Here is a 23,682-nt window from a genome sequence, read left to right on the forward strand (position 1 = left end):
CAGTTAGTATCTCTTCAAAACTTTTCTCAGGTCCTTTCTCTCTCTCTTCTCTCTCTGGGACCCCTGTAATGCGAATATTAATGCACTTTATGTTGTCCCAGGGTTCTCTTAAACTATCCTTGTTTCTTTTCTTTCTTTTTGCTGTTCTGCAGTGGTGATTTCCACTAATCTGTCTTCTAGCTCACTGATCCATTCTTCTGCCTCACTTAGTCTATTCTTGGTTCCTTCTAGTGTATTATTCATTTCAGTGATTTTATTCTTCAACTCTGTTTGAGTATTCTTTATATTTTCCAACTCTTCACTAAAAACTTCACTCTGTGCATCTGTACTCCTCTTGAGTTCTCTGAACATCTTGGCCATCATTACTCTGAACTCTTTCTCAGATAAATTGCCTGTCTCCTCATCACGTATTTCTTCTGGGATTTTATGTTGTGCCTTGGCCTGGGAGATATTCCTCTGCCACCTCATATTGTCTTTCTTTCTATTTGTATTTTTAGGTAGATTAGTTACTTTTCTTGAGCTTGGAGAGGTGGCCCTCTGTGGGAGATGTCCCATGCGTCCCAGTAGTACGCTTCTCTCATCGTCACCCAAGGACCAGTGTCACCAAGGACACTGCTCCCAGTGTAGACTGGCCTGTGTTTGTGGATTCCTTCCACAGGCTTTGGGATTGTTATTTTCTTATTTCTAGTATCTGCCCCTGGTGGATGAGGCTGGACTAGAGGCTTATGCAGGGTTCCTGGCAGCAGGAGCCAGTGCCTGCCCACTGCTGGGTGAGGCTTGGTCCTGGACCTCTGGTGGGTAGGGCTGTGTCTAGAGACCTTTGTGGCTCGGGAGGTCTGCTGATGGGCGGGGCTGTGTTCCCAGCCTGTATGATGTTTGGCCTGAGGCTTCCCAGCCTTAAGCCTGCTCGCTATTGTGGGGCACTAGGTCTTGGTGCTAATGATCCAATCAAGATGTCAGCCTCCAGGAAAGCTCATGCAGATTAACACTCCTGGAATGTCCGCCACCAGCTTTTATGTCCCCTGAGTGAGCCCCAGCCATGCCGCACATCCTCAGGAGAGACCCTCCAAATCCAGCAGGCAGGCCTGGCCCAGGTTTCTATAAAATCACTGCCTCTGCCCTTGGACCTGGTGCACGTGAGATTCTGAGTACACTTCCCAAGCAAATGAAGTCTTTTTCCCCCAGTCCGGTGGGGCACCTGGAGTTAAATCCTGCTGGCCTTCAAAACCAGATGTCTTGGGGTCTCCTCCTCCCAGTGCTGGAACCCCGGGCTAGGGAGCCCGATGTGGGGCTCAGAGCTCTCACTTCTGTGGGAGGGCCCCTGCGACTTAATTATTCTTCAGCTTGTGGGTTGGCCACCCCGGGGGGAATGGGGCCTGATTCTATTGTGAGCACAGCCCTCCTACCGTCCTGCTGTGGTTCCCTCTTTATGTTTCCAGTTGCAGAAGATCCTTTTTGCTAGGTTCTGGTCTTTTTTCCCCCCCGATGGTTGTTGAGCAGTCAGCTGTGGCTTTGCTGTAGTCATGAGGAGAGGCGAGCTTGTGGTCCTACCACTCCACTAGCTCTCCTAAGATAATGCTTGTGAAAAAATATATTAGTCTCTTAAATCATGTAGAATATAAAAAATTGAGTTATAAACCGAGTTTCAAATAACACTAGCTTTTACAATTGCCCATGTATTTATCTTTACTGAGATACTGATTTCTTCACACAGCTTCAGGTTACCGTCTAGTGTCCTTTCATTTCAATCTGCAGGATTCCTTTCAGTATTCCTTGCAGGGAAGGTCCAATGGAAACCAACTTTCTCAGCTTTTGTTTATCTGAGAATGTCTTAATTTCTGGGGCAATTTTGCTGGATGTAGGGTTCTTGGTTGACAGTTTTTTTCCTTTCAGCACTTTGAATACAACTGCCCCACTGCCTTCTGGGTGGAAAGTTTTGGTGAGAAATCTGCTGATAACCTAACGGAGCACCCCTCGCAGGGGAAGTGTTACTTCCCTCTTGCTGCTTTTAAGCTTCTCTCTTTCTTGGCTGCTCTGCCGCGTGATTGTAGTGAGTCTCGCTATGGGTCTCTGAGTTCCTCTTACAGGAGTTTGTTGAGCTTCTTAAATATTTACAGTCATGTCTTTCATCAAATTTGGATGAAATATTATTTTCTTCAAATAATCTCTGTCCCTTTCTCTCTCTCTCTTCTTCTGAGACTCCCAAATGTGTTTGTTGGTCCAGTTTATCATGTCCCACAAGTCCCTTAGGCTCTGTTCACTTTTCTTCAACTTTTTTATCTTTCTTTTCCTCAGACTCAATAACTTATTGTCCTGTCTTGAAGTTCACTGATTTTTTTCTTCTGGCTGCTCAGAATGCCTTTGAATCCCTCCAGTGGATTTTTTATTTCAGTTATACACTTGTCAGTTTCAGAATTCCTTCTTAGGTTTCCTGTCTCTTTACTGATGCTTCCACTTTGCTCGTATGTTGTTTTCTTAACTCCCTGTGTCTCCCTCCAGTTCTCTGAGCGTCTTTAAGGCGGTCGTCTTTGTCTAGCAGTTCTGCCCTCCGGTCTTTCTCAGTGGTTGTTTCTGTTGGTTTCTTTTTTTCTTTTTCTTTTTTCCTTTGAACGGGTTGTTCTTTCCTGTATGCTTTGTGAATTTTTTATTGAAAACTGAACATTTGAATCTAATAATGTAGTAAGTCTGGAAATCAAATTCTCCCCCTTCCTCAGGGTTGGCTGGTTTTTTTGTTTTGTTTTGTTTTGTCTTGCTTGTTGTAGGTCATGTATAGGCTGGGGATCAGCCTGAGGTATAAACATACGTTCTCAGGTCGTTTTTCAGCCTGCGTATTTCCCTGGGCTTATGTGGTGACTTTATAAATTCCCTCGAATTTGTGGTTCCTTGCGGAAGTCCTCGATTTTAAATATCTGGCCCCCAAAAGGGAAAAGTGGAAAAACAAAGAGAAGGGGAAGGGGGATGGATCCTGGCCCTTTGATTCCCCTGGAAGTTGATTCAGCTGGACGGGGAGGGGCTTGCAGCACTGGAGGGGTTCAGCATGGGCCACCTGCCTAGTTTCTGCACCTCCAAGATCAGAAGGCGCAATCAGAACACAGACCCCACTTTCTGGAGGTCAAGGTCCTCATTGCCTGCTCTGGCTCCCAAAGCTGCCCGTAAGCTGCTCCAGGAACTCGGGCACAGCTGCCTGCCGTGTGGATAAGGGGTGTCGGGGGGTGGGCATCTGCCACCATGCTGGGAGCTGAAATTGGCCAAAATTAGCTGTAATTTACCACACAAGCCCTCCTCCAGAAGTTTAGAGCCTTGATGTAGACCCCAGAGTCCCAGGACAGTTTCATCGTCCACGTTCTGCCAGTACAGAGACAGGTAAGGAGACCGATTCCTGGGGCTTCCTGGTCCACCACCTTCCCAGAGTCCTCCCTCTGCCAATTTGGATCCTTGCCCTCTGGACACGCAGGACGAGTTTCTCACTGCATCATAGCTGAAGCTTCCCCCTGCCTGTCCTCAGTGCCCGCGTGGCACCTGTGCCCTGATTCCCACATGCGTGTTAATAGTCTTTCTCCTCCACGTCCTCCCAAGGGCACTTGCTGAGGCTCAGCCTCACCATGTGAGACTCAAGAGCCCAACACGAGCTCTCTTGGAATGAGAAAATTCTAACAGCTCACAGGGAAAAATGATTCCCTGGTCACGGGCCTCTCGCATCACACACGTGCCCAGAGTTACTGAACCCCCAGCAGACCACTTGCCAAACTCCTATTGGTCCTTTGAGACTCAGCCCGCAGGGAACCTCCTGACTGAATCCACGCACAGGCAGTCCTTTGTGTGTTTGCGCAGTGCAGCAAACAGGAATACTGTTAGCTGATGTTCATTGCGTGTGCTTGTTAAGTGAGTGAGTGTTACTTCTTACGGTATTGCAGAAATGTCTCTGAGAACTGTTTGATCCTTGAGACCAAGTGCAGGCATCTCTGAAAAGGGAGAAAGAACTGGTCCTTGGCAAGAATTGGGACTGGGATGCAAGGCTGACAGCCATCCTCGTGGCCCTGGAAGGAGCCGTGCACAGTTTGATTTCAGTTGACTTCCTACCGTGGTCATAAATGTGCTCACAAGTGCGAGGAAGGCCTGGGAACAGGGCCCTACAAACGCCCCGTAGGAAAGCACTGCGGTGACTGAGCGCAGGGGGCTGCGGAGCGTCTTGCTGGCTGTTTTCTCCAGCACGTTCCCTCGGTTGGGAAGCATCCGGCTTTAAGTCTGGGAAGGCAGGAGGTGGCTGGCGTCCTGTCTGTCAGTATCATCTGTCTCCATCTCGGAGCTGCCAGCCCGACAGCTGGGGAAGAGCAAGATCAAGTTGACTGGCAGGATGTTTCACATCAAATGAGCTTGTGCGGAATAATCGTGTGATAAATGAGGCTCTAGAGGAACCTGGGTATTGCCCTCGTTCCAAAAGTGAGATGTGGCCTTCCGCAAGCTCACAGAGCCATCTGTCATCAAATATCAGCCCTGGTGTCGGTGGCTGGCCTGGCCGGAGGAAATGGGAAACATTAGCTAAGGGAGGCAGATGACAACACCACGTCTTTCAAAAGAAAAGATTTACAGGGCGCTACCTCTAGGAGCCAGAGATTTCTGGAAGATTTTGAAGTCACTGTATAAAACCACTACCCAAAGCGGTTAGACTTGAAATCTTGGCTGCTGAATGCTGATGCCTCTTTGCGCAGGATGAGCTCAGTGTCTGTCACTCGGGGTAAGTTCTCCAGTAATACAGTCCTTATCTGCTTGGATTTGGGGCTGGTGGTGCCGCCATCCCCTTTAATGTGTTTTCGCCAGTTCGCTACATCAACATGTGAGCGTCACCGAAGCACTCTGCTCATGACACAGGTGCTGGTGACAGGCATCTGGGAAGTGGATGAAAGCTTGAGAGCTGGATGACAGCTGCTAGGGTTGTAGTTGTTTTTGTTGAGGAAAAGGAGGAGGGAATTCACGAGCTGACCTGTGAGAGAGAACGGGGCGTAGGCACACCTCGTAGGTCCATAGGCCAGCGGCTGGGACCGACCAGGTGGCAGCGGGGAAGGTCTGGGAGGGGCAGAGAGGCACGTTGGTCATTGGAAAAGGAATGCGATTAGAAAAGCAATTCACTGAGATGGAAAGTTCAGGGATAGCCGAGTCCCAGATGCAGCAGACTTTATGGGCCTTGTCTGCGTAGGGCGTTCAGCCGGGCTGGCCCCGGAAGGGTTTAGTCCTGGGGGATGTGTGGTTTCCTGCTGGGATGCGAGACCCTGGACAGGCCTCCATCGGGAGCTCTGGGGATGGGTCCCGGGGACAGAGCTTAGTAAGGTCGACTTTGGTGGTTCAACTGGCAGAATTCGCCTCTGATCGGGTTTCCCTGTTTAGAACAATCCCTCCGCAGTGTGTTCCAGGAGCAGGACTGGGGGACGTTGGCGGCACAGACAGTGGGGTGATGGTCCCGCCCCCTCCCGCCCCCTCCCGCCCCCTGCCGCGCGCCCTGCTCACGGCGGAGCCTGCAGAGCTGGGACCCGCGCTGTCCACGCACCCCTGGGGCCAGCGTCCGCTGCGGGCTGGGTGCCCCCCGTCAGCCGTGCTGGTGTGAGACCTGGAGAGCGGCTTCATTCCAGGGGCTGGGAATGGGGGTTACTGTGTGATACTGGGGCACAGAGTTCCAGGGGCACCAGACGCAGCACAGCCCTGGAGAGGGATGGTGCGGGCGGCTGTGCAACAACATGAATGGGCTTCCTGCCACTGAACCGGACACTTGAAAGTGGTGATGATGGTAAATTTTATGTGTATTTTACTATAATTGGAAAAATATTTTCTAAATGAAAAAAATTTTAAATTAAGAAAAGAAAAAAATCATTCCACTCTTGTGCATGTGTAAAGAGGAAAATACAGGCCAGTTAAATACGTTCATGCTTTTTAAAAAAATTTTCTTAAAATTGAGAATAGTTGATGCACAGTGTGGGATTGGTTTCTGGTGTGCAGCATGCTGACTCAGTTAAACATGCACACACTCACATGTACATTCTTTTTCATTACAGGTTACAAGCCGTTGAAAATAGTTCCCTGTGCTCTACAGTGGGACCTTGTTGTTTATTCGGTGCATAGTAGTTTGTATCTGCCAATCCCAAACTCCCGATTTATCCTTCCCTCTCCCCTTTCTTCCCTGTTGACCATAAGTTTATTTTCTGTCTGTGAGTCTCTTTCTGTTTTGTAAATAAGTTCATTTGTGTCATTTTTTAGATTCCACATATAAGTGATCTCACATGAGATTTGTCTTTCTCTGTCTGACTTCACTTAGTGTGATGAAATGGCATTGTTTCGTTCCTTTTTTATGGCTGAATAATATTCCATTGTGTGTATATATACCACATCTTCTTTATCCAGTCATCTGTTGATGGACATTTGGGTTGTTTCCATGACTTGGCTGTTACAAATAGTGCTGCTGTGAACATTGGGGTACATGTGTCTTTTTGAATTATATTTTTCTCCAAGTATACGCTCAGGAGTGGGATTTCTGGATCATATGGTAAGTCTATTTTTTGTTTTTTATGGAACCTCCATACCGTCCTCCATAGTGGCTGCACCAGTTTACTTTCCCACCAACAATATAGGAGGGTTCCTTTTTCTCCACACCCTCTCCAGATAAATCGTTTGTAGACTATTTAATGATGGCTATTCTGACTGATGTGAGGTGATACCTCACTGTAGTTTTGATTTGCGTTTCTCTAGCAACTAGTCATGTTGAGCATTTTTTCATGTGCTTGTTGGCCATCTGAATGGCTTCTTTGTAGAGATGTCTAGGTCTTCTGCCCATTTTTTGATCGGGTTGCTTGCTTTTTTTATACTAGGTTGTATGAGCTGTTTGTATATTTTGGAAATTGGTCCCTTGTCAGTTGCATCATTTGCAAATATGCTCTCCTATTCTGTAGGTTGACTTCATTTTGTGGATGGTTTCCTTAGCCGTGCAGAAGCTTTTAAGTTTAATAAGATCCCATCTGTTTATTTTTGCTTTTACTTCCATTACTCCAGGAGCTGGTTCGAAAAATACATTGCTGTGACTTGTGTCCAAGAGCATGTTTTCCTCTAGGACTTTTGTTGTATCTAATCCTACATTTAAGTCTTTGATCCATTTTGAGTTTATTTTTGTGCATCCGGTCAGGGAATGGGTGGAGCACTCTTGGTGGTAGGTTTTTCCCTTTCATCACTGTAAGTTTCCTGCCACTCCCTGAAGGATTTTTGCCGAGAAATCAGCTGATAACCTTGTGGGAGTTCCCTTGTATGCTATTTGTTGCTTTTCTCTTGCTGATTTTAATACTTTCTCCTTATCTTTAACCTTTGTCCATTTGACGACTACGACTACGTGCCTCTACTTGCCTCTGTGTGCGTCTCTTCGGGTCAGTCCTGTGCGGGACTCTGTGCCTCCTGGACTTGGCTGTTTCCTTTCCCAGGTGGGGGAAGTTCCCAGCCGTGATCTCTTCAGATATTGTCTCAGCCTCCCCCCCACCCTGCCGGGCCCCTGTAATGCGAGTGTCGTGCACTTAATGCCGCCCCAGGGCCCTCCTGAGCCTTCCCGTTCCCGATCACTGCCCCCTCTGCCCTGCAGCAGTGGCCTCCTCCGCTGCGTCCGCCAGCCCGCTGGCCTGTTCTTCTGCCTCGTCCTCCGTCTGTTGGTTCCTTGTAGTGCATTTTCATTCCACTTGTTGCATCTTTAAGCCTGTCCAGTTCATCTTTATATTTTTCACTCTTTGTTTGAAACTTCTAACTCCCCGCTCTCTGCACCCATTCGTGCCCCGAGTTCTTGGCGCATCCTCACGACCATCACTGTGAGCTCACTCTCGGGGAGACTGCCTGGCTCCATGTCACTTAGCTCTTCTGGGCTTGTGTCTTGTTCTTTCGTCTGGAATTCCTCTGCCGCCTCATTTTGTCTAAATTTCTACTTTTATGTTTACTACGTGGCAGGTTAGTTATGTTTCTAGACCTCGGAGAAGTGGCCCTCTTTATAAGAGGTCCTGTGTGTCCCAGAGGTACACTCGCCTCTTGTCACCCAAGGGCCAGGAGCCGACCGGTCCCAGGCTGCGGGACTGTTGTCTTCTCACTTCCGGCTCTGCCCCCTGGCGGTGCGGATGGTCTACGGGCCTCTGCGGGCTTCCTGGTGGGAGGGGTCGGTGCCCGGCCTCTGGCGGGTGGAGCTGGGTCCTGGCCCATTGGTGAGCAGGGCCATGACTAGAGGCAACTGTCAGGAGGTCTTTAGGCAGCCTGTCTGCTGACTGATGGGGCTGGGTCCCACCCAGGATGTTGTCTGGCCTCGGGGGTCCCAGCAGGTAAGCCTGCAGGCTGTTGGGTGGGGCCAGGTCCTGGTGCTAATGATGCAATCAAGATGTCAGCCTCCAGGAAAGCTCAGGTAGATGAACACTCCCCGGATGTCTGCCACCAGCTTTTATGTCCCCACCATTGTCACCGTTTCATCCAAGCCCCTGGCACCTGTTCGGCAGCTGCTGATCCAGCACTGACTGACTCTTGTCCGGCCAGCACCACACAGCCCAGCCTGAGCTGTTAAATCGTGGGGCGAGTGAGCCCGAAGCAATGACATATTTCTCTTGAGTTTTATTAGCTGGTGAACTGGATGAGCCTCAAGCGCGGCGGCCAAGGTGCTTGATCCAAATGGAAATCTCCTTCCCTGTCTGAAACCCCCCAGTGGCTTCTGAACACTGACCAGCGGAGCCAAGTCCGTGCTCTGCTGCTCGGGGTGCAAAATGCTTCACCATCTGCTTCTTAAAAAACTTACGAACTATGTGAAGCTCACAAAAGTGTGGAGAAGAATGTAACATGAAGTCTCTGCCCAGATGTGACAAACAGTGGCAGCTGTTGACACTCGGCCGTACTTGCCTGGAATATTCGATTTTTAATCTAAAGGAATAAGCAGTCGCTGGGGCGTCGGTGTTCTGTGTGTGACCCGCCCCCCTGTGGTCCCCGTCTCACCCCGGAGCCGGCCGCCCTCCTGGAGGTGTCGGGGGCCCTCGGCCCATGTTCTACACATTCACTTTATATGAACCCTTTCCTCTCTATCAGCCACACGCTGGACTGTTCCGTGCTTTTCGCTTTCATATGTGTTTTATTAACTGTATAAATCCCCCAGCAACATACGTCTTACAGCTTTCCTGGGGGTGGGTGCTAATGTTTCCGAATGTTCACCATTTTGAACAATACGGCAACTGACGTTTGGAGCGTGTCTCTGTGTCAGTGTTGCTCCACAGCAGCTCTGTTAGGAGAGACAGAATAAAGCCACACGTTGGACTCATATATGTCACTTAAAATGTTCTCGTAGCCACATTAAAAAATATAAAAAGGGGGAGGGGAGGAAAAAACATAAAAAGAAACTGATGCAATTAATTTTAGTAACATTTTAACCCAGCATGCCCAGTGTGTGCATTTCGGCATATAACCAGCATGTTAATGGAACATCATAGTCTTTCTTTCCTACCAAGTTTTCAGATCGATACGAAGTTTCCGTTTGGGTCAGATATGTCACTCCTGCCTGGTGATCCCTGTGTAGGACGCTGTGGCTGGAAAGCAGACATTCAGAGACGAAATCACAGGGTCGCGGAGCACATGCCACCTGCAGCCTTGCTTGATATTACAAAGGTGCTCATCACAGTGTGTGCGGGTTCCTCCTTCCGGGTCCTTCCTGACTCGGTGGTCTGCCTGGAACCTCGGCTCGGCTGCCGGGCGTGAGAAGTGTTTGCTTCACTGCTAAGTCTGGGTGCCTTCTGATGCTCACTGATCACTTGGCTTACCTCTTCTGTGAATTTCTCATTCCGACCCTTGGTTCGTTTTTCTGAGTTAGTTTCCGTATTGACATGTGATCCTTTATGTACCCCAGCGGCAGGGATGTGATGGGCAGGCACCCTACAGATGTCATGTTCCGGCCCACGCTTTGTCTTTTCCTCTTGCCAGTGTCTTCGTCACACAGAAAAGCTTAATTTCAGCGTAATGTTTACCAGCATTTTCCTTTATGACTTTGTGCATCTTCTGTGTGGGTTAAGAAATTCTTCCTTGCCCGGAAGTCTTAAAGACACTTGGCCAATTTTTTTTTTCTTTAACAGGTTTGAAGTTTTCCTTTTCGCATTTGGCTCTTTATTCCAGCTGGAATTTCCCTCATGTTTAGGGTGATGTAGAAATTTAATTTTACCACCATATACCCACCAGGATGGCTTCTGGAAAAAAAACCCAGAAAATAACACGTTGATGAGAATGTGGAGAAATGCAAACACTCATGCACTGCTGGTGGGAATGTTAAATGGTGCAGCCACTGTGGAAACAGTGTGGAGGTTCCTTTTAAAACGAAAACTAGAGTTACCGCATGAGCCGGCAATCCCGCTTCTGGGCATTTACCCACAAGGTTGAAAGCAAGTTCTCAAAGAGGAATTGCTTATGCTCACGCTCACAGCGGCTTCATCCACAGTAACTAAAACACGGACACACCCCGAGCATCCATTGATGGATGATGGAGAAACAAAAAGAGGCACATACATACCATGGACTATTGTTCAGCCTCATAGAAACGGGACATTCTGATGCAGGCTGCAACACGGATGAATGTTAAGGATGTTACACGGAGTGAAATAAGCCAGGTGCTGAAAGGCGAATACTATGTGATCCCACTCCTATGAGGCACTTAGGCTCATCAAGCTGTAGAGACAGAAAGCAGGCTGGTGGCTGCTGGGGCTCTGGGGAGGGAGGACGTGTAACGGGGAACAGGGTTTCAGCACTTAACGGGGATAAATGTGGAGGTGGTTGTGCACCATTATGAATGTATTAGATACCACTGAGCTGTACGTTTAAAAATGGTTAAGACAATAAATCTGAAGTATATGTAATCAAATTTTTTTTTTAAGTAGGAAAAAAGGTACTGGAGGAAGTGGAAGGCATTAAATGTGCCCTGGCTGGCTGGATGGATGGATGGTTAGGTGGATGGGTGGATGGGTGGAATGGTTGGATGGGTCGATGGGTGGGTGGATGGATGAATGGGTGGGTGGGTGGATGGTGGGAGAGAATAAGACAGCGAGGGAAGGAGAAGGGCCTTCATTTTCTCTAACCCAGAAAGAGAGAAGATGCCAGGTATTAAGAGATGGCCAGGAGGGGAAAGCAAGAGAGCTTCTACCTGAGTCTCAGAGAAGCAGGGCTGTCTCCTGAGCCCGGGGTAGGGGTGCGAGGCTGGCAGAGCGGGTGTGGGACGTGCTCTCTCAGGAGCAAACAAAAGGTGGCTACAGATGTCACTAACCACTGAAAGAGAAACTGATGCAAAATAAATATTTTATGATTGCCAATAACACATTTAATTTCGTGCTTTGCCATGTGGATTGCCAGCGGGTCCAGCACCATTCATTGCAAAGTCTGTTATCGCCTCATGGATTTCTGAAACGACATGTCTGGACCCAGGTCTCATGCCTGGGAGTTTTTCTGGGGCCTCTGTTCTGTTCCACGTTTCCATCCCTGGGCCAAGACCACAGGCCTGATTACGGTCTTGATAATAAATCCTGGTGTTTGCCGTGGCCGAGCCTCCTCCTGCCTGTCCTTCAGAGCTGTCTTGACCCTTCTGGACCTTTAATTTCCTTATTTAAACATTTAATGACCAATGTGTCAGTTTCTGAAGACGACCTGTTGGGATTTTGATTGAAATAGCATTGACTTTTTTAATCAATCTGGACAGAATTTGTGATCTGATCAAATCTTCCCGCCCATGAACATGTAGTTCACGACCGTCAATAGCTGTTTAAAATGTCATCTTTCACTAATTTCTTAAAAATTTTAAGATTTTTGACGTGCAAGGTCTATCACTGTAAACAGCATCTTTAAGCACATTGTTTTCAGGCTGGTGTCATCATCCTGCTGGCTTTTGAAGCTGCTCTTATATCAAAACCCTCCCTGGTTCTCATGCTCTTCCTGGAGGGCCTGCGTCGTCTTTGCAGACACCGTGGAGGCGCTGACCTGCGGCCATCCCTTTCTCCCTGCCATGCTGCCCACGTGTCCTACACCAGCTTCACATAGCGACCGTGTCATCGACATGAGCTCTGTTGTGGCTCTGGGCCCTTAAGCTGTCCCTTCTCTGCCCATAGAGACTCCTGCTCCCTCCAGCTCCACCCTCTCCCATACAGATGTCACCTCCCATGCGAGGCTTCCCTAAGGCAGCCCCAGAGGAATGGTCTGTTTGCGCCCCTGAGCTCTGGGGGCGCAGGCAGCTACCAGAGCGTGTGGCCACCACGTGGCGCACTGCAGGCTTTGTCTCCTTTGCTGGAGTGTGGACACCAGAGGGGAGTGACAGTCAGATCCGTCCTCGTGTCCCCAGGGATGAGCCCCGTGCCCAGCACACGAGAAGTGTCGGAAAGGCCTTGCTGACAGGGCAGATGGTAAAGCCGCGTCTGCACTCCAGTTGGCAGGGGCTGGGAGGTGGCCACCCCATGGCTAGGATTTAATCCTTCGCACTCTGGGCTCTGGGGCTTGATTTCATCGTATTAACTCAGCCCGTGAAAGCTGGATGTATGCGCAGGAAGACCAGCGTCAAACAGTAGCGAAACACGTACTGGTCTCTGTTTCCCGACAGCAAGCTGCTAAGATCCGGGGAATTTCCTGGGCAGCTGCAGGGTGCGCCGGTCACTGGGAAGGCCAGGCCGTGATCAGGACCCTGCAACTCTCAGCCGCGACCTCCTGGGCTCCGGCGAGCGGACGGGGCTGAAAGCGGAGGTACTGAGTCGGCCGTGCCTGCGTGATGAAGCCGGGGTGCAGCCACCGTGGAGGCGGCCGGCAGGCTCCCTGGCGCTGAGCGCCCCGCGGGACCCTTCCTGGTACCTGCCTGCTCGCCTCAGCCCTCGATCATCTCCTTTTATTATGAAGTGGTGAACGTGCACAGGGGTTTCACTGGGTCCTATGAGCCATTCTAGCAAATTAACAAACCCCAGGAGGGACGGTAGGGACCCATTTGCAGGCCAGTCGCACAGAAGCTGGGACCTGGGGGCCCCTGGAGTGGGGTCAGTCTGGCCTGAGCCGCGAACCTGTGGGGTCGGCACTAACTCCGGGGTCAGACTGCCCTGAACTGTGGGACGTGCAGCTGGTGTCAGAGCTGGTTGATGTGGGAACCCCTGGCCCCCAAATCTGGGGTCGGAAGTCTCGAGTGTGGTGGTCGTCCGAGTGAAAGGCAGATGCAGGTGGTGAAGCCAGGCCGTGGTGCGGCCCTCACCTGGGAGACAGGCCCCGCGGCCCCGGAGCTGCACCCCCGCACGCGGCCCGGCACCCGGCCCTGGGCGCTGCCATTTGCTTAGTAGAGTTTTAAAGTCAGTTCTCTTCTCTTCCCTACAATGTATCGTAAAAGGATACTTTCTAGCAGCTCTTTACATTTTAAACCAGGGTCACTGGGTAAGTAACAGAAAAGGAAAAAGAAAACGTATTCCATTTGAGCTGCACCTGTGGAGGGGGTCGGCCCCAGGCCGCTCGGCTAGGACGCACCCACCCCGCAGGCGGCTTCCGCACACAGGGGTGACCTCCAGCAGGGCTGTCGCCGGAGGTGTCAGCCAGAGGGCCCTGTGTGTTCCACGAGCATCGCTGACAAGATCCAGTCAGTGTCCTGGCTGAAGGCTTTGTTTTCTGGACGTTACTATCAACTCAACTCCAGACTAACTTGGGTTTCACCGACTTTTCCATTAACGTCCGTTTTTTGTTTCAAGGATCCCACCCAGGACTCAACATTTCACTGCGCTGTCTGTCACGTCTCCTTCGGCCCCCCTGCTCTGTGACCTTGTCTGTCTTTCCTTCGTTCTCAGGAACGTGGCAGTGTTTTCTCTGTTGCTAGTGGTGTCGTTTCTGCTGAGAAACCACCGCTCAGTGCAGGGTCACAGGGGGTTCCCCCCGTTTCCCTCTAGGAGTCTGACAGCTTAGCTCTTACACTGAGGTCCTTGATGTGCTGAGTTATGGCCTGAGCGCAGTGCGAGGTGGGCTCCACCTGCCTTCTTTTGCACGAGGCCGCCCAGGGTCCCAGCATCACTTGTTGAAGAGACCACTCCTCCCCGCCCTGAATCCTTATTGAAAATTGACCATCAATGTGAGGCTTGATTTCTGGATGATCAATTCTAGACTCTATATAAATCAGCAATGCTTCACTGATCCATGTATGTGTGCGCAGCACCACGCTCTCAATCACTGTGGCCTTTCAGTAAGTTTCAAAACTGGCACGTGTGAGTCCTCCGGCTTTCTCAGGGCTGTTGTGGCCATTCTGGGCCCTGAATTTGCATATGAATATTTCTACAAAGGAACCAACTGAAGATGGATGAGCACTGTGGCTGGTCGTCCCTGTGCTTTCTGGTAACACTTAACAAATGTGCCAGTTCATATTTATGCCATGAAATTTCACTGGAACAGTAACATGGTCCCAAGTTTTCACGTTAAACAATTAGAAAACACAAAATAACACGTTTATTGTGAACATCCCATCTGAACACAGGGTTTTAGTTTGTTGACAGGCTTTATTTCCAACAGGTGCTACAGCTTACAGGTCATAAAAATCATCAGAATCGTCAGTGGGCGTGTTACGGTTTCTTGGACGTAAAGCAGCTTCAATTTCTGAGTTGCTGTCATCAGACTCTCCCCAGAAGGCTGGAAGAGGAACCGGACACTGGTCAGCATCCCTGCATGCGGGCCAGCTTGGCTTCAGCAGCCCGACCGGGTCACTGGAGCCCTGGTCCGGCCCAGCCTCCCAGGCCCCTGCACGGCACACCTGCCCAGACGTGCCTGGAACACAGCTCAGCCCTGCACAAACGTGCCCATTTCTGTGTGGTCTACACCTTGTTACGGAAAACGCTCGGCAGAGCACGTTCTTTCCCTTCTGCTCAACTCTTTACGGCATGATCGGGGCTCGGAAGCAGGGGGCCAGGGGGTTCCATCAGCCCAGACACCTCACCACGCCCCTCCATCCTCAGTAGAGCCCAGAGGAGGGAAGTCGTGGGGAGGCACAGCAGCGAGGGTGCCACAGACACATGTTTACTTGGGAGGGGATCCTGGGGCCCATGATGGGAGAGGGACCCGGGGAAGACAGAGGCCCCTCGCAGGGCAGGCAGTGGACAGCTGGGGTCAGTCCTGCGGGGGTGGGGGGGCTCTGAGAGGCTGCGGACTCTCCCCAAATCTTCCCGCAGGAGAGGAAGGAAGGGGGCCATTTATCCACCAGCTCCAGCCCTGGTTGGCTGGGGTTGTTCTCAAGCAGGGGTCAGCTCCCTGGGTTCCAGGTCGCTCGTGAGGGCTGAGCTGGCTCCTTCGGCCACAGGAAGCCCTTGGGGGCTCCAAGCTGCCTGGGGTCTGGTGGTCCAACACTGACCACTGTGACTGCAGACCCACAGGCTCTGCCCAGCTCTGCGGTGATTTTTCATACACCCCATTTAATCCTTGCCCCAACCTGGTGAGTACAAAGTCTCTGTTTTATTGAGCAAATTGAGGCTGAGAGGTTAAGTAACTGGCCACAATCACAGTGACAGGGGGTGGTCAAGCCAGGAGTCCCCCCAGGGTGTCTGACTCAAATCCGTGCTCTGGGCTGGGAAGAGGATCTAAGAGACAAGAGGAGAGGGAGACCAGGCGCAGCCGCGGAAAGCCAGCGCTGGATGGAAGGAGGGCTCTGAGGGATGCAGAGGAGCTCCCTGGACAGAAGGACTGTCCCAGAGAAGGAACAGCAGGAGCAAGGGCACTGAGGCACGAGTGTGGCGCAGTGGGAAAGCGCCCACGGCTGGACCCAAAGAGGACAAGACGCCGGCAGGGGTCTTGCAGGCGGCGGGGCACTGGCTGTTCTTCCCCTGGAGTGCAGGGAGGACAATGGGGGTTCCGAGGCGGGTGTCCAGCCAGGGGAGGGCAGCCGGGAGCGGGGAGGGTGGGGGAGTTTTCCACAAGAGCCGTCAGGTCACGAGCAGTGGGTACTCGGGGGCATTCGCGGGGAGGACAGGGACTGAAGTGGGAAACATTTCATGGTGGAACACACTGGTGTGGGGGCCAGGATGCCCTGCACTGTGGTCCACGGCCCGAGCGTCCTCAGACAGCCCTGGCCCTGGAGACCGGTGCTCAGAGAAGCCCCTGTCCCCTCCGAGGCCACCCCCCCCCGCCACCTGGAGAGCTGCGGGGCCCGTGACACAGGCAGGCTGCGGCCCACAAGTGTGCAGATGACCCACGCACCACAAACCACTCTTTTAGTTAAAACGCAAAATCAAAATCTGGTCTCCAGTTAGCTCTCTTACCTTTAGACTTTAAATTGGTAGTTGGTTTCCTCTTGTTTTCATACCTGTAAAATAAAGACATAACCTGAATCCTGAAAAAAGACAGGCTAGCACCTTCACAGTGAGCATGGCAGCACATGCGACTCACCACCTGGCCAGGCACTCTACATTTCCTCCCTGGGTGTTAAAAGCAACACGCAGGCATCAGGACCCCCGAGGCCCAAGGCTTCTGCAGGTGTCCTTCCAGGAGGGCTCGCAGTGCACCTCTGCGGGGATGGGGTGGCCTCGGGGTCCCGGAGAAAGCAAGGCACCCTGGACTCTGCTGTGACAGCGGGCAAGGACGTCCCGGAGGGACAGAGGCAGGCGAGCACACGCCGGGCCCCCAGCCCTGGCTTTGAGCGCACAGCATGCCCAGTGCTCACTGCTCACTCTGCTCGGCCACGAGAGCACCTCCCGGCTGACTCGCCCATCCACCACCAAACCCACGGCCCTTCTCCTGTCTCAGCCGACAGACCCCCGCCCTCCAGTCCCTCTCAAGCCCCGGGTCACTCCCCTGCCCCACCCCAGGCCCTGCCCACCCCCAGCACCTCCCAGGGTCCTTCCTCTTCCCTGTGCACCACCCCACCCGCTCGCAAAGCCAGCATCTCTCGCCAGACCGTTCTGACAGCCCCTGACGGGTGACACCACGTCCCCCTGGTCCCCTGCAACCCACTTTCCCTCGGCAGCAAGAGTGGGCTTGTGGACCACAAATCTCATCACTCTGCCTCCTCACTTACAACACTTCAGTACCTCCCCTGTGCTTCTGGCAGAAGAACTAAATCCTGGACAGGGTCCAAGGCTGATGCCCAGACCTCATCGGACCCTCCTGTGTGGCCTCACTCCCGAGTCATCATCGAAGTTGCTATTTCACAGCCATTTGTGTCACTGACATGTGACCCTCCCCGGGCTATCTGTCCACAGGAGCAGCACCGCAGCGTCGCAGCTCCCCCCCACCCCCACCGGCGCCCGAGCTTGAGCGCAGTGGGTGCTCAGAATGTGCAGAGTGGACAGATGGCCCTCACCATGCACGGGCCTTGCCTGAAGGCATTTGGTCAATTTAAAAAAAAAAAAGTTAGCTTTTTTCCCTTTTTTGTTTTTTTTGGGGGGGAGTAACTAGGTTTATTTTTTAAATAAAGGCACTGGGGACAGAACCCAGGACCTCGTGCCCGCTGGGCATGCGCTCCACCCCTGAGCTGCACCCGCCCCCTCGGTCAGATGGAACCCGGCTCCCACGTGAGCTCAGTCAGGCTGTTCACGCTTCTTCCCAGAACCAGACACGGGGTGGCCGCGCGGAGGGTGGAAGGTGCTGCCGGGCGCTCCCTGCGCCGCCCTCTCCCCTGCGGGGCGGCTTCTTTTCCCTACGGGAGACCGTCTCTGCGTCTCTGGGAGTCGACCTGACACTGCAGTTCCAGGCTGATCTTTACCACACACAACTCCCAGGTCGACACATCTTCCTCTGCGTCACACGGAACGTGGAAGGCCAAGGCGGGGCCCAAAGGGCGGCATGAGAACTTCCCGTGGACTGGACAGAGCCGTCAGCGGGGCCTGGAGTCCAAGCACCTCCCCTGCCCGAGCTCGGGGACGCATCTGCGAAGAGGTGGACGGCAAGCGGTCCCTGTCACACCTCCAGCCCTGGACGAGCTGGGAAGGGACAGGTGGGGCTGTGTTACCACCACCCTTGTCCAGGCGACACTGAAACCGCTCACGTAACCTTCAGGAGTCGCACGGCACTGTTCTTGGCCTTTCCCCAACCACAGAAAGTGAGCATGGCCTCAGCCGGCGGGCTGCACGGGACCAGGCGGGGCCTGGGCCCAGGACTGTGGGGCCGTCGTGAAGCGCGGCCGCGGGGTGCTGCCTGAGCATCGACCGAGGAGCCCGCCGCCCCGGACGGTCGCGGCAACCGCTGGACTCCAGGGGAGCAGACGCGGGCATTTCCCCCACACGCTTACGTAATTAGCCTGGATGCCTTATTGCACTAAGACCACAGAGAACTGATCAGATTGAGTCAGTGTGAGCGCGTCCCTGGCCTCGTCACAGCAGGACAGCGGTCTCTGTGGTGTCCCCCCCACCGCCCAGTGAGCCCCACATGCCCACCAGTCAGAGGCTCCAGTTAGTGCGGGCCACGCCAGCCCAGTCACACCTTCCCTCTGCCCGTCCATCAAGCAGTCTCAGTTCGTGACGCATTTCGGTAACTGCTGGTAAATTCCCTCGCTGTTGATAAGGAGCCAGGGCGACGCGCGCAGCCAAGCGCTTCTGTCCTTGTCTGTGCTGCCCGCACGGAGGCGGGCGGCCAGGGTCTCACCGCAGGTCCCACGGTAAGCCCGGCCCCCAGCCCGGGGTGAACGGCGCCAGCTGTGACCCAGTGACCCGGGCACTAAAGAAAATAGTCAAAGTTGTAAGCGTCGGTCGCCTGTTCATTTTCTATGCACAGAAGGCCAACAACACCGATAGAAACGGTCCACACGAGTAAAAAGCAAGGTGGCAAGGACGTCTGCTAGCATTCAGTTCTGCCTGCGGGCAGCACGTAGAGACAAAAGTGAGACAGAAGCAGCCAGGAAGAGGCCTGAGAGCGTCTGGAGGATCGAGCCAGGGCCTTCGCGGTGGGGGTGGTGGGGCCCAGAGAGGTTGAGGGATGTGTCTCAGCACACAGAGCTGGGCGGGGCGGGGCGGGAGTGGAACGGGATGCTCTTCCCAGCTCACAGAAGCTTACAAAACACACGTTCAAACCATGGTCTCCGCCCCCCAGAGAAGCAGTAAAGCAGGAGGCAGGGGGTGGATGCTTCCGGGAGCTGTCATGCCCAAGGCCACTCCCTCAGCCCTGCAAGTTCCCCTCCTGAGCAGGCTGGTCTGTGAATCAGCAGGAAGGCCCCCTTGGAGCATCCAAAGGGCTCAGAGATGGCCCTGCGGGGAGCGGGGGCCAGGGAAGCAGTCTGGCTGCACAAGCCTGTTTGGGAGGAGGTGGGGCTCAGCTGCAGGGGGCCAAGGACAGGTGAGGCTGGGGCTGCATGAAGCCTCCTCCTCCAGGAGCTGATGGACAGGAGCGCTCAGGCGGATGGGAAACTCCCCTGACAGGCCTCCCACCAGCGGGGCAGGGCCTCAGGGGGCAGCAGTTCCATGTTCACTCCCTCCTTCTCTCCGCAGATACCACACAGGTGACAAGGTGACAACGCCTCGGGCTCTGTGCTCTGTGGCAGCAACAAACAGGACGTGCTTGACCTCGGCCCTCAGGGCTCTCATGCTCGGATTGGGGACAGACACCAAAACCATACCTGCCACTGCAGAGGGGGCTGCGGGGAGGGCTGAGGACTGATGGCGGCAGAACTGGGGGTAACATTCCGGCCCCACACGTGCCGGGGCACCCCCGCCCTCATCCAGCTCAGGGCCAGGAGGCAGACAAACACCCCTTCACTGGCAGACTGGATGGAGGGCAGGCCAGCACCCCGAAGACACACTGGTGGGTGCTCATCCAGCTCCTGCTCCCGAAAAACAGGGGTGCAGAACACGCGCGGACAGGATGGAACCAAAGCTGATGTCTGTGTGCACGTGCCCCGGCTCCCGCAACTCATGTGGGTAGCGCGATGGGACACAGGGGTCCTGCGGCCGGGGTACCTGACTCCGCAGAGGCGAAGGCACTCATGCACCTGGCTTTTATAAAGAAGAATGCTTGCGTGGACAGCAGGACCGGACACTGATGATCACACACTCAAAGTGCAGCGGTGACCGAGCACCACTGACGGAGAAAAGCCCCTGAGCAGCAGGCTGCGTGAGTGCAAGGCAGAGGCCGGGCGGCCGGGCAAGCGGAGGGTCCTGGGGCTGCAGCGCAGGGCTGCCTCTGAGCTGGGGAGGGGGAGGCAGTCAGGTTTCTTCATTGATTTCTGCTTGGAGGAGGTACAGGGCACTGGACCTGGGACCTCTTGGGTGCTAAGCGTGCACCCTAGCACTTGAGCTGCGACCTTCCCCTGCATTTCTGAAGGAAGGCAGTAGCTACAGGCCACCCACACGCACGCCAAGCTGCCACGGCTTTGAGGCCACGTCCGTCGAGACGCCGAGGGCCCTGTGGGGAACTCGGTCTGTGGTGCTGGGGACAGTGGGGGAGCCCTGGCGGTTCGAGGCTCTTGTTAGAGGCCTGAAAATAATAACTAACCTTCCAGATGTGGGCTCTACACTCTGAATTCTATAACTTTAAATGATTTTGACTGCTAGGTACAATCAGAATTAAAATGTCTCATAGCATCTTCTGCTAGAATTTTCTTCTAAACAGACATGTGTCTGAAAAATACAAGGCAAAAAAAAATTTTAAAATTCAAAAAAAAAATCCCAACAAGTGCGCCAACAGACCTCTGAACCCTCCCTTTCAAGTGTCCGAGGCCGGCCAGGTCGAGGACAGTTTGACACAGTCTGAGCGCCCCCTGGTGGCTGGCCAGGGACCCTGCAGGTACCATTTTCAGGGAACTTTACTCCTCCCCTTCAGCTATCAAACCAGAGACTGTTCTTTCGAGCTTGGAGTAGAAAAAATAAAGTAGGCGGGCTTATGGCAAGAAGCGTTTGGAATACTTATTAAGAAGCTGCTAAACTGGGAGAATTTATGGAGAATGTAGATTTGCTAAGCCAGAGACAGAGATGGGGCTTTTATATTAGAACCTAGAGGACTTTCTGGAAGACCTCATTTTTATTTCTTGGGACTGCTGGTTCCTGGTGATCTTCACATTTCCCCGGGGAAATGGCACACGGGCCGCGGAGGAGAGACGGCGAGCACTGGCTGCAGCCTGGCGCCCTCCGCTGGCCGCTCCCGTGGCTGCAGGGCTGCCCCGAAGGCCACCCACGGCGGCCCCCAGGGTGTAGGGGGCAGGGTGCCTCTGCTACCTCTTCCCTAGTCAGGCTGCAAGCACATCCTTTCCTTTTGGCGAAACATCATATTGATCCAAGCCAGAAACTGGCGGCTAAACTACACTGTCCGCTGAACAAATGGATGGGGAGGGTGAGGCGGCTTCCCGGGAAGGTGCGGGAGGCAGTGTCTGCAGGGGAGGAAGCTCTGGCATGCACCCTGAACAAAAGGGGACAAGTGGGCTTTACTCCGAGAGCCGCATCCTATTAGGACTCACTCCTTCCTACATCCTTTCATCCCCACTCAACCACAAAATGATTTTGCTGAAGCAAAGACAATGGTGGAAAAAGATTTACACTGAAAGAATCTTTAATAATAAACTGTTGCCGATCTGCCTACTTGCCCATGATTTATAATACAATAAACACAGGATTCTGTTCCGGCTCATGCACGGAGGCCGCGGCTCCGGCAGAGGGAATATGAAAGCACTGGGACCCCACCACCATCACAATGAAATGAGCAGGGATAAATGTGCTAAGAGTATCTCTTTGCATCTTTTATAGCTGGTGTGTATTAATCTGTAACGCTTATTAAGAAAGTCATTGCTATGCAAAGCAGCACCAATCCCTTTCTCTGGCTTTTCAACAGAGTGCACTGTTTAGCCAATAGGACGGACCCTCGGGCCCTCATTCTGCATTCATCGCAGGCAACATTTGCACAATGTATCTCTCAAAGGCGGCTGAAAGGAAGGCCTTAATACTCATGTAAACAACTGCAAACCAATTACTTAATGAATCAGCCCCACACATAATGAGGTGCAGACAAAGAGCTATAAATGCATTTTTGCGCCCAAGCCGCTGCTTTAAAGTAAAATCCCTCAGCTGTAGTTTGGGCTTAACTAGCACATCATAATTATTGTCTCCAGGACATCAGAGGAAGCCATTTTTTTTTAAGGTCCAGCAGGGTCTTTTTTTTTTTTTTTTTTTTTTTTTGAGGTTGCTCATCAGCTCACTGACAAAACAGAGCAAAGAAGAATTTGTAAAAGGGCTGCGGCAGCACCGCACTGCCATGTTTATTCTCAAGTACTGGGTTTCGAGACCACTTGTAAAAGCAATAAAGCACGAGGACTGACTGCGGGACGTGGGAGCCTTGCATGTAAGCCGCTACGAAATTGCAGTGAATTTAGGCGCAGGCGGCAGAGCCCGGCTCTCCACAGCCCAGGGTGGCGACCACCACGGAGCCCTGCACGAGGCCCTTGAGGCGACACGCAGAGCGCTGAACCCGCACACCCCACGCCCGGGGCTCCGCGGCACACCCAGAACCACGGGTTGCTTAAAGCCTTTTTTCCCTTCCCTTAAAAGGGATGATGTTATTACCTGTGATTCAGGAAATTAATTTCATGCAGAAACAACAGGACTAACAAAAGGCCCCCGCCTCAAACTGAAGGGGAAAAAAGTTTGATTTCATAATGAAATATAAATGCAAGACGCGAAATGATCAGACTGAGAACACGTTCTACAGGATCCGACTGCTTGCTGAGTGTACTGAAGCTTGCCCAAAGAATATATATTTAAAAGGTTTAAGAAGAACTGGGCTTTTTAGTGCTTCAAAAATATAAAGGGAACAAACACTTCTAACAATCTTTAAAAACAAAAGGGATGTGTTACTAAACCAAACGGTGACATCAAACCCTGAAACTACCTGTGGAGTTTGTTTCCTGCAGGTCCCTGCAGCAGCCCTCGACCTTGCATCTGGCACAGCCGTGAGCAATGCAGCGCTTTAGCGCCTCCTGCCCCGAACGCACCCTCACTTCCTTCAGAAACAGAGACGACAACTCAGATCTTAAAGATACTTCCAAAATTAAGTAGTTCCCTAAAATCAAACTTACCAGGTTTCTGAAAGCAAGAACTTAATTTCAAAGAATTGATCTCATTTAAATGTATTCCAGGTCCTGAAAATAATGTTTTTCAAAACATAAATGAAACTGAAAATTTTTTCCATTGTAAAAACACATTTCTGAACAAATAATTTTACCTTACTGGACATCAGAAATGTAAAGTTCCTGTTTTAAAATTTTATCGGGGTGAGCAGTTAATTCAAATGTAACACAATCACCTAAAGACATCTTTTGAGGAGAAATCTTACTACAAATGCAGACTTGTGCTATCTTAAATGACATTTAGCCCAACGCAGAAAGGTAGCTGTTTCACCAACGACTGCTGCTTTCCACAGCCATAAATTCTCCCCATGTGGCTCAACGCCATGGCGTGGCATTTCACCCCGATGACAAATCTAGCGCTCGACTCCCTTATCAGGGCTCGAAAACTTACAAGATCTGCTACAGTTCAACAAATGCAAAAAGAGGAATTTTGTTCCTTATGGACAATAAGCAAGAAAGTATCAGAAAGGGAAAGAACCACCCAGCCCAAATGCTTGGTAAAAGCGCGGAGCACAAAGCAAGCGCCCAGCAACGGCTTGTGCACATATCCGCGTCTCCCAAAGAACAGGCCACTTCCTTTCTCTGGAGCCCCGTCTCCCTGCCCTGCCCGACACCCTCCATTGTGTGCTTTC

At 52.3% G+C, this 23,682-nt stretch overlaps 1 protein-coding gene and 1 long non-coding RNA gene across 4 annotated transcripts in view; one reads left to right on the top strand and one right to left on the bottom strand.

Moving 5' to 3' along the window:
- Positions 1–20,106, top strand: part of LOC141574094 (uncharacterized) — a 46,783-nt gene extending 26,677 nt beyond the window's left edge. The window contains exons 2-3 of the long non-coding RNA XR_012500761.1: positions 14,533–14,671; positions 19,428–20,106. This is a non-coding gene — a long non-coding RNA (uncharacterized LOC141574094). The remainder of the gene's footprint in view (positions 1–14,532; positions 14,672–19,427) is intronic.
- The window catches only part of KIZ (kizuna centrosomal protein), a 90,844-nt gene continuing 81,608 nt past the window's right edge, over positions 14,447–23,682 (bottom strand). For all 3 annotated transcript variants that reach the window (XM_074347796.1, XM_074347795.1, XM_074347797.1), the window contains 2 exons: positions 16,269–16,312; positions 14,447–14,649 (listed from right to left, as the gene is read on the bottom strand). In XM_074347796.1, the coding sequence (XP_074203897.1) occupies positions 14,543–14,649; positions 16,269–16,312 (151 nt within the window). In that variant the 3' untranslated portion in view covers positions 14,447–14,542. The remainder of the gene's footprint in view (positions 14,650–16,268; positions 16,313–23,682) is intronic.

The sequence above is a fragment of the Camelus bactrianus genome, chromosome 19, assembly GCF_048773025.1.
Source record: "Camelus bactrianus isolate YW-2024 breed Bactrian camel chromosome 19, ASM4877302v1, whole genome shotgun sequence".
In the NCBI taxonomy this organism is placed as follows: domain Eukaryota; kingdom Metazoa; phylum Chordata; class Mammalia; order Artiodactyla; family Camelidae; genus Camelus; species Camelus bactrianus.